The sequence below is a fragment of the Temnothorax americanus genome, unplaced genomic scaffold (assembly GCF_048541705.1).
Source record: "Temnothorax americanus isolate GAGA-0224 unplaced genomic scaffold, ASM4854170v1 Scaffold169, whole genome shotgun sequence".
NCBI lineage: Eukaryota > Metazoa > Arthropoda > Insecta > Hymenoptera > Formicidae > Temnothorax > Temnothorax americanus.
The window spans coordinates 85,858-96,357 of record NW_027509306.1 but is presented as its reverse complement, the minus strand read 5'-3'; the positions used below and the strand labels follow the sequence as shown (position 1 = coordinate 96,357).

General features: G+C 32.4%; 2 protein-coding genes across 3 annotated transcripts in view; both read right to left on the bottom strand.

The window, feature by feature from the left end:
- Window positions 1-10,500, bottom strand: part of LOC143895761 (uncharacterized) — a 134,436-nt gene that overhangs the window by 59,358 nt on the left and 64,578 nt on the right. The window lies entirely within an intron of this gene.
- The window catches only part of LOC143895760 (pH-sensitive chloride channel 2), a 30,420-nt gene continuing 26,437 nt past the window's right edge, over window positions 6,518-10,500 (bottom strand). For both annotated transcript variants that reach the window (XM_077403094.1, XM_077403093.1), the window contains exon 9: window positions 6,518-9,727. In XM_077403094.1, coding sequence (XP_077259220.1) covers window positions 9,461-9,727 — 267 coding nt within the window. In that variant the 3' untranslated portion in view covers window positions 6,518-9,460. The remainder of the gene's footprint in view (window positions 9,728-10,500) is intronic.

Genomic DNA, 10,500 nt, shown 5'->3' with positions numbered 1-10,500 from the left:
ATGTTATCACAGTAATGTTTAACGATAGAATGAGAGCATCTTGGGCAGGGCCACGTTTATAAAATTTGTGTTCAGGGACTTGTGATCTTCGAACATCTCAATCTAGCCCTCCTCCCCCCAAATAAATAAATTGTAAATAATTAAGTAACATTTTTAATATCTATTAAATTACTAAAACACATTTTTTAAGCAAAACTAGACACTACAGACGCGCGCTTCGCGCGCGCTATTTAGCTTTAACATTATGCTATTACTATTAGACTATTAACCCCATGATACACACAACTGTCAAAATATACAATGACAGCTGCAAATGAAGTAAGCGCAGCAAGAGAACCAATCGGCATCGCGGAAAAGTGACAACAATACCTATGACATGCCCTTTTTAGAAGAGGATTCGAACATCTCAATCTAGCCCTCCTCCCCCCAAATAAATAAATTGTAAATAATTAAGTAACATTTTTAATATCTATTAAATTACTAAAACACATTTTTTAAGCAAAACTAGACACTACAGACGCGCGCTTCGCGCGCGCTATTTAGCTTTAACATTATGCTATTACTATTAGACTATTAACCCCATGATACACACAACTGTCAAAATATACAATGACAGCTGCAAATGAAGTAAGCGCAGCAAGAGAACCAATCGGCATCGCGGAAAAGTGACAACAATACCTATGACATGCCCTTTTTAGAAGAGGAAACAAGGACAAATAATGAAAAAAAAATAGAACATTTTTTAAATAAAATCACTTTACGTCTTTTTTTTCTCCGAAATATTTTTATTACATTATCGAATAAGTTTTATTACATTATTGATTTTGGCTGAAAACTCTAACTCAATGTTTAAAATAGAGAGGTTGTTTAGCTTTTCATGGTCTAATGTCGACCTAAAAGCACTTTTCACTCTCTTCAGTGCCGAAAATGATCGTTCGCCACTACTGTTCGACGTTCGACGTTCGAGAAAGTAGCTTGAATTTTTTTCGTATTAATTTCAAATATGATATTGGAAGTGGAATATTGGAAGAAAATTCTTTATTTTGGATAAAGTATCTAAATTGAATGATTTCTTCAATAAACTCGTCATTCAAGCCGCAATTATATATTTTTACTAAATTTTTTGTGCAAAGTTCTCAATTGATCATTTCCAAATTCAGAATAGGGTAATTAGGGGGTCACCTTGAATGACCTTGATATTTTAGTATGTTATCATGGTATGTTATCAAGGTCACCCTCCTGAGTGACCTTCAGAAGGTTTCAGCCCGCGCTCGTTGTTTATTCAAAAGTTATTAACAAAAAAATTTTGAGAAATGTAGCAGTTATTTTGAGTATTAAAAAGCATAAATGACTAATATATATGTCGAAATAGTACATGCATGAACAAAGAAAAGTTATTTAAAGCAGCAAATCGTTGTTTTTGGCTCCATCATTCACGTGTCCACGCGTTTTCTGCGAAATTATTGTACAATGGCTATATTGCAGAATTTCTTTTCAAACGTCAGTATGAATTCAAAGATCGTATTGAGGCGTTCTTTTGCGCAATTGCAGTTATGTATCCGCTCGAAATTGACGATTTTGTCAAACTTTCTCAATAAATCAAATAAGAGAAAGTGAGAGAGGCAATCGGAGCCACGCGCGGTAATTATTGCGCAATCAAAATATAGTCAATAAGATAAAATATATTAGTCAATACATATATTCGGACATTTCGACACTTTCTTTGTGTCATCTTCAGCGTGTGAACAAACTTAATATACATAAAAATTACAAACAATATAAATTAAAACGCGATAAAATGATATAGTCGGTCAGTCGACAAGCGCAGTAAAATCAATAAAATAAAATTCATACGAATGTTCGGTAGTCTGTCAGGCTATGGATACTTATGCCAGTATGCAATTGCTCCGAATCGATCGCATCTTCGATGCCTAACTCCCAGGTTGGAAGACCAGGAAGAAAGGAGAGATTCAAATTCGATTATCCTTTCTAAAGCGAAAATCGGAGTCGCAATATATTAAAAAACGCAATATATCAGTATTAAAACCTACAGAATTACAATAACAATTTCTTACTTACGGAGCATTACAGAACAGAAAGTCGCAGTGTTAAAATGTATCTGTCACTCTGACGTATCGTGAGTCAGTGAAGCGTTGGTAGAAATCGGAAGGTTAAAATTGTTAAAATAATAAAAGCGGTGTGTACATGGGGATAAATATTCACAACGGATAAATCTAAATTTTTTGTAACCTATCAATAACGTTCAAATAAGTGTCCGGTAAACCTTCCGTCCGTCCGCAGATTCAATCCATTTTCCTGTCTCTTTATGCACAGCATCTCCAAAATTAAACGTTTATAAAAATACGACTCATTGTCAAGAATTTCCACGTTATCCCAATCAAAATCATGATTTAATGCTAATATATGATCTGTTATAACAGATTGATTAGACGTATTCCTTTTTATATGGTTAAAGTGTTCCTTAATTCTTGTGTTTGTAATTGTCTGTTTGTTTGGTCTACATAAGACGCGTCGCAATCATTACAATTAATTTTATATACCACGTTACATTGTTTAGAATCCGAGAGACTATCCTTATAAGCTTTTATGAAAGTTTGCATTTTATTTAGGCTATTATACGATAGTCTCACTTTCAGATCCCTCGTTATGTTTTTAAATTGTTCTGTAATGTAATCGTAGGAATGTAAAGTACAGTGAAAAAAGGAACAGCTTCATCTTCATTCTGTTTATCACTAGCATTAGAGTCTCCGTTAAAAAAAATTTGAGACGTTCGCGTAATATTCCGAAAATGAATCGCAAAGGGTAACAATTATTTAGTAAAATTTCAATAACCAGTCCAAAATTTTTTGCGTGAAATGATGAGTGAGACAGCCAAAAAACTTTGTCAATCAAGCCTATAACCGTCTCTCTTTTTTGACAAACCGGATGCTGTGACAGGAAATTTAAATACCTCCCGGAGAATATGTTTAATTTATGGAACTAATCAAAGGTTAATCTCTATTATGATTTAGTATCAAGGTGATCTCCAAATAATTGAGCGTATCACCTTCCCCAACTTCTGTGGTGGACTGCAGCCTGGGGTGGAAAGAGTTAAAAACATCTAAAGTGTGCTGCAGTAAAGCAAAAGGTGCAGCAAGTGCAAAGTCATCTATATACCTCATGTAAAATGGTGGAGTATATTTTAAAATTACAAGGGCCTTTATTTCTAAATCTTGCAGTACAATGTCAGCCGCTATAGGGGAAAGTGGTATAGGGGAACGCCAAAGGTTTGTTGGTAGATTTTTCCATTAAAGATGAAGAATGTGGAATTTAGTACTAACCTTATCGCGATAAAAAACTCAGATTTAGGAATCTTGCAATTTTCTGCAATGTAGTTCCATCTCACTGATATGCTGTCTAATACCATTTCAATAGGTACATTCGTAAATAGAGAGACGACGTCTGATAAAATCAATTTAAAACCGTTGTTTTATGCACGTTAGAGAATCCCTTTACCTCAAAACTATTCTTCACATGGCTATGAGCTGTCGGGAAGCTTTTAAACATTATTCGGTGGAGGAAGGTGACCAGATATATAAGAGAGCTCTATTAATTGATGATATAATTAATTTAAACGGACAATTAAAGTATGAATTTTTGGGAGTTCGTACGCTCTCGGCAGTACTCCGTCACTGCAATATAGTGATTTATGAGTTGACCCTGTGATAAAATTCGAGTTTTTCCATCTAGTTAGTAATTCCCGTGAGCATGAGTGAGTTTTTTCGTGGGGTCTTTGTTAATGGCTGTGTAAGTCTCTTTGTCATTTAATAGTGTTTCGATTTTAATAATGTATTTATCTTTGTTAAAAGCAACTGTTACGTTCCCCTTTTCTCAATAAATATGTTTATATAATCCTAATAAACATTAGTTTCACAATTATACAATTGTACGTTCATTAATTAGCATATTCATTAATGGGTTTATAACTTTCCAGGCGTGAAAAATCCACGCATGTACTTTGAAGGCACACTATGTGTCTAGTTTAACAATAGGGGGGCGGAACCTACTGCCTCCACGCATACATTTTCCACGCGAAACGAGGTGCCACATTTCTCAAATTTCTTTTGTTAATAACTTTTGAATAAACAACGAGCGCGGGCTGAAACCTTCTGAAGGTCACTCAGGAAGGTGACCTTGACAACATACTAAAATATCAAGGTCATCCAAGGTGACCCCTCCATGTACACGCAATTACCGCCGCTCTTTTTTCGAGGGCTTGTTTACCTATAATTTTTTCATTTTTTTAAAGTTATGGCGCCTCTAGCGCTTTGACGCCCTAGGGATTTAATAGGACGTTTACCTATGGGCCAAAACTTATGGGCGCTACTGATCTTGGGAATGATAAAAGCTACATTTATTAAAATAGCACTTTTTAGCTCGGAATTACTTAAAAAAGTAAAAAGAATCTATATATAAATCCAAAAGTATTATCTCTCAAGAAAACACGCAAAAAAATCAAAGCACAGAAAAAAAAGAGGGGAGAGAGAGAGAGAGAAAAAAAGAGCTAACACTGATATGAAGTAGACAATTGTAATGACAACATTGCAATTTTTTGGAAATTTTTGTATAATATTATATAAAATATTATATATACAAAGAGAAAGATATATTTACTCCAGAAATATATTTAATATTTAATTTAATATGCACGGACATGATATAGGCAATCTTTAATATACTCTTTGTACACTTTTTTTAAATAGCCATCTTTAAGACAAAAGATCTCGGCGAATTATTTACGCATAGTAAAGAAAACGAGCGAGAAGAATATGCGTAATGTAATATCCAGTTTACAGATGCGTGGTAATTGCGTGCGTGATACGCGACAACTTGAATTAAGTGGAATTGAAGCCCTCGATCGTTCAACATGTTGCGCTTCCTTGATAAAGTCACGGTTAATAACGCAAGAATGTCAAGGATGAGCAGTGGATAATGAGTGAGTTAATTACATTTTCCGAGCAATTCCGTGATTATAATCGATCAGATACTTAGCCATAGCACTACGTTTAATACGGTACTGATTAACTTTTCTCGCGAATACACTCTTGATTTGCCAGCTTTAGTGAACATTATTAGCTATACTCTATATGTGAATCGATATTTATTTTATATATTCTAATATAAGGAAACATCGATTATTTTTCAGCTCTTTCAAAAATTCAGAATAAAATTTTATTTTTAATTTTATATTATGTCGCGTATGTTGATACACGTATCATAAAATCGATATAAAAATTATAAAAATACAATCCTATCCTGCAATTTGTTCACACATACATACATACACGCCCGTGTGCGGACATAAATTACACATATATTATGTAAAATGGACTTAAAAACTTTATACATATGTGTACGTGAGAGTTAAAATGAATCTTGAAAAGAGTATCAACATTTTAATTATAGAAATACTTAAAATTTTAGAGAATCAAATAATATAATTTTGTGATTACCGTGTCTCAAGTATTGGAACATTAATTTTTTAACTTATGCGCATCAGCATGTTTTTTATTTATTTTTACAAACGGCGATTTATAATAACTTAAAAACTATTAGTAGTTTTAAGACTTAAAAACTATTTGTATCCTAAAATAAAAAGAACGCGAAACCGTGTCTTCCGCCACGAGCGTGGTTATCCGTTTCACTATCATTTTCTATCGACAAAAGTAATCAATGCTGGACGTAGTTAAGCATCGAGGTCAGCACCGCTGGTAAACTGGACAGATATCGCCGATCGATATTTAGGTACGAGGAACATTAAATGAACATTATGTATTCCGCGGCGCGGCGGAAAAAGACTGCTACTCCAAATAACGATCGATGTACTTAGATTATTGACAGCATTAGCAAAATTCGAACTAAAAAAATAATAATAATAAACAGGTTGATTAGACCGTTTTTATTTTTTACTATACATGCGGAGAATGTTGCAGAATGCTGTACTGCAAAATGGTGATGAAGTAACGCGCGTAATTAATATACGACAGAACCATTTGGTGGCAATGGCAATGTAACGTGCATTAATATAATCGCTAATAAGTTCGGTAAAAATTCAGCGATATTTGAAGAAAAAACAGAAAGAGAGAGAGAGCTAGAGCGGAAACAGAAATATCATGCTATTATTTTAAGAGCGCACGAAAAAGAATTTTCAGCCGCTTAATTGCTTCGCGAGGGTATAGGAGAAATACTGGCACAAGGAAATTGCGTGATACGTGAGTATTGGCCGTTCTCAACCCCTCGAGTGACCTTCGTTTGTACTCCCACGTTTCTCGTTTTCTCGGACATACATATATATCTATATATATATGTCGTAACTTATTGCGCGTGCACGCGCGCGCACACCCGATGGTATCTCTTCAAGATTGATCATATCTTCTCACTCGACACGCACGCACATGCTTATAGAAAGATAGAAAATGTTTCGAAGGGAAAGAAGGAGGGAAAAAAAGCAGCGTCATCAAATTTCGGTGATTTATTGTTTCTAGTAAAAATATGACTGTACAATGTGGTAATACGGTTGAAAATACGGGATATCGAAAATTTAAATAAAGGTAACTTTGTCATTTTTGGAGATATTGTAAATCCGCAAGCGGGTGCTGTTTCAGAATCATTTTTACCCGTTTGTATCACCGCCAGTTTTGTTTGTACCCTCAGAGAGCTCTCTGGTACCCTTAAGGGGGTAATTGTACCGAATTTTCAAAATTGGGGTAAGAGCTATCTTCACCATTTTTAGAGATATTTTAAATTCACAAGCGGGTGCTGTTTCAGAATCGAGTACAAATTAACGATTCCGAAACAGCACCCGCTTGCGGATTTAAAATATCTCTAAAAATGACCAAGTTACCCTTATACAAATTTTCGATATTCCGTATTTTCACCCCCTTGTATCTACGAAACCGTGCCTATGCTCATCTTGAAGCTTTACTGGGATTAATGTTTCATCTGATAGTACTATTTGGCATAAAAAAAAGTTTGAAATTCAAGGTCCCGAATTTCGCCCAAGAAATGGGCGAAAAAACAGGTCTTTTTGCCATCACTCTTTAAAATTAATTTCTACTTACAACTATGTCTAATCTAATACAATATCTAACTTTTAGTAATCATATATACTATATATGAAATTAATGACAATATTAAATTAATTTATGTGTGTATGCCCTTACAAAAAAGTATTACTAGCTGGTTAGTAATAAATACTTATTTTGTGTATTAATAATACTAAAATTAAGTATTTATTAGTACTTGAATCACTGTGATCCAAGTATTGCATAGTATTTTATTACTGGTCAGTAATTTATGAAAGTAGTATTTAATACAGGACGAGTATTGAATACTTAGTATTAAATTTCTGATGAGAAAGCATTTAATACTAGGTGAAAAATACTTGTGTAATAAATACTTGTGTTGAATTACTGATGAGTATTTCAATGTTAGTACTGAAGTACTGAACCAAGGATTCCATGTGTAATAAATCACTGGCCAGTATTTTAATATTAATACTCAAGTACTGAACTGAATATTCCATGTGAAATTAATCACTGACCAGTACTACAATTTGTATAGAAACATTATAATGGGTGTAATTCCTGATAATATTAAGGAAAAGAGATAAAAGTAAGGCACAAATACATTTTATAATATATGAAGGTCTGTACTAATTCGTCGTGATAAAAGTGTACAAGTTTTGAAATAGTACTAAAGATATCATTTTAATATCTAATTCAAAATTTTATTACTCTTTTTAAACTGAATTTGTTTTCTAAGATGATTTTTGAAAAATTATATATTTGTGCTGGTTATAACACATGTAGACTATATATAACACTTACATCAAATTAAGAAGTAGTCTACCACGTAAGGCAGTTGGCTCACGATCCAGAGGTCCCGAGTTCGATCCCACCAAGGTAAGTGTTTTTTAAATACGAGAAAATATTTATAATTATAGACTGCATCTTAAGAAACAAATTTAGTTATAAAATAGCAATAAAATTTCGAAAAAAAAATAATTTTTTTTATGCCGGGTAAATATCGGAAATCGAAATATCGGTGAGTAATTCAATACTAAGCACCAGTAGTTCTGTGTAGTATTAATCACTACCTATAATATTTATTACTACCAGTATTTTCTCAGTATTTCCCAAATAAATATTGACAATATTAAATCACTGAGATTTTAAGTATTTAGTCAGTAATACTTTTTTGTAAGGGTGTATGGATGTGTCTACTATCTCCACTACATACCCTGTTTTTATTAATAGCTCAAAAAAAATTAGTTGCACCAATATTTGCAATTTGTACTATTATTTAAAAAAAAACTTTCGAAAATTATTCTCATATCGCATCACCGAGGTTATTAAAATTTCTTCAAAAAACATCAAATTATTTAACATACGAAGTATATTATACGTACAACGATCACATACCTTCGATCTAACTTGTAAAGAATTTTGCTTAAATTACAAGCAATAAAAACTATCATATATTGATACAGATGTTACGTATAAAAAAAAATGGAGATGTCCTACTTTCCTAGTTCTATTTTGTAGAGATTATATATTTGTCATTTGTGTGTTGCGCCAATAGGAAATATATTAACAACTTTTAAACATAGAAATTTTAGACACTGACAAACTGTTGCACGATTAAATCTCTTAGAACTTTGCGATTTTTCATTCGCAATACTTCGTTGATATCGTCTCAGCGTTCCGTCTTTATATATTTTCACCGTTTGAAATTTTATTGTACAGAGAACGTATTCACCAAGTTAAATTCAGTTGAACTTTCCTATTCTTAGCGCTCTTAATTATTGGATGCTTAATATGTCTTGTGTTACTTCCCTACTATTTCATATTTGCTATTTACAATTAGTCACATGTGTGGAAAATGGAAATATTATTGCAATTATGATCAAAAAGATACTTTCATTCTACATGTGCTAGAATAGAGTATAAGAAAAAAGATATTAAGAAAAAAGAATAAGAGGTTTAATCCCACAAAGAATGTGCTCCCGGTAACAAACTGTTAACAGTATAATGTTAGCAGTTATTTGTCACCTAATTCGAGCAGGATATTGCAATAGATTAGTATCAACTGTATCCGCATTAAGCTCGTGTTTTGCTAGTAGAGCCTGCTGACATAATTCGATAACAAATTGCCAGCAGAAACCAAACAAAATCTGTTCATAATCATTTAAATACCGAAATTTACAGACTCTGTTTGGTTTCTTCAGTCAATCTCTCATCATATTTTGTTAACATATATTTTTTTATATTCTTGCTGGCATTTTGCCGACATAGTTTGTCAGTAAATACTTACAAGATCTGTTTACGACAGATTTGACTATTTGTATTGAAAATAAGAAAATTCGATTGAAATTCATTGCACAGCGCACAGCGCGATTTCAGATCCATATAAAAGACCAATAAAAAACATTGAATATGATGAATGATACGGGAAATACTATCCTGCTGCGTTTATCGATCCACTGAGCGATCTGCTGAGGTGTCATTGTCGTGAAATTGTGTAACTTGGCCAGAGTCGGCCTGCGTGAAAACGACTTAGTCACCGGCGGAGTACTGTCGATGGTTGTGATACTACCAACGGAATAATCCGGATCCTTATCCTCTTCTATTCTTACCGATGGGATGTTGATCGTGCTCGGAAAACTCTGGAAAAGGAAAATATGATCAATCCTATAACTCTATAACATAATTTAATTCCGGATACTACAATCCATTAAGTTCTGGTGATCACGTTTGAAGTCTCTTTTTCATTGTTGGATATTATTCGTGGTTTTATTTAATTATTTAATTTAATTGTTCATATATATATATATACATATATTATGTGGTGACATTCAAGACCATTACAGATAAAATCTCCAAAACATCTTGTTCTTGGATCCTCTCTGTTTCTTGTTTTGTGTAGTAATTCCTTATAATATTTTCTTATATTAACAATTAGTAATTTAAAAAAGTAACTATTTATTATATATATATATAAATAGCTATTTTATTTTAAAAATATACTATAAAAAGAGTTTATTTTATATATATATGTACCTATATCTATATTATATCTCTTCGTTGAAATATTTTCTCAGTGATTTTATCTTAATCGAGAAATAAAAAATATATAGAAAAATATTATGCTTTTGTTTAAAAAAGTATTAATAATTAATATATTTTATTTAAAAAATATATTATAAAAAAATTATTTGATATATTATATCCCTTCGTTAAAACTTTTATATAAATCTTATTTTTGAAAAATCATTGAGGGAGAATATATTTAGGAATTAATGTCATATTTTTTCCTTATTCTATACACACCCGCGCATACGCAATTTCCTCGATCAGTTACAAGAATATTACGCGATAAACATGAAAATGATTTTGTTTGAGATTACTGACACTTGAGAATCTTTATCTAAATGTTTTT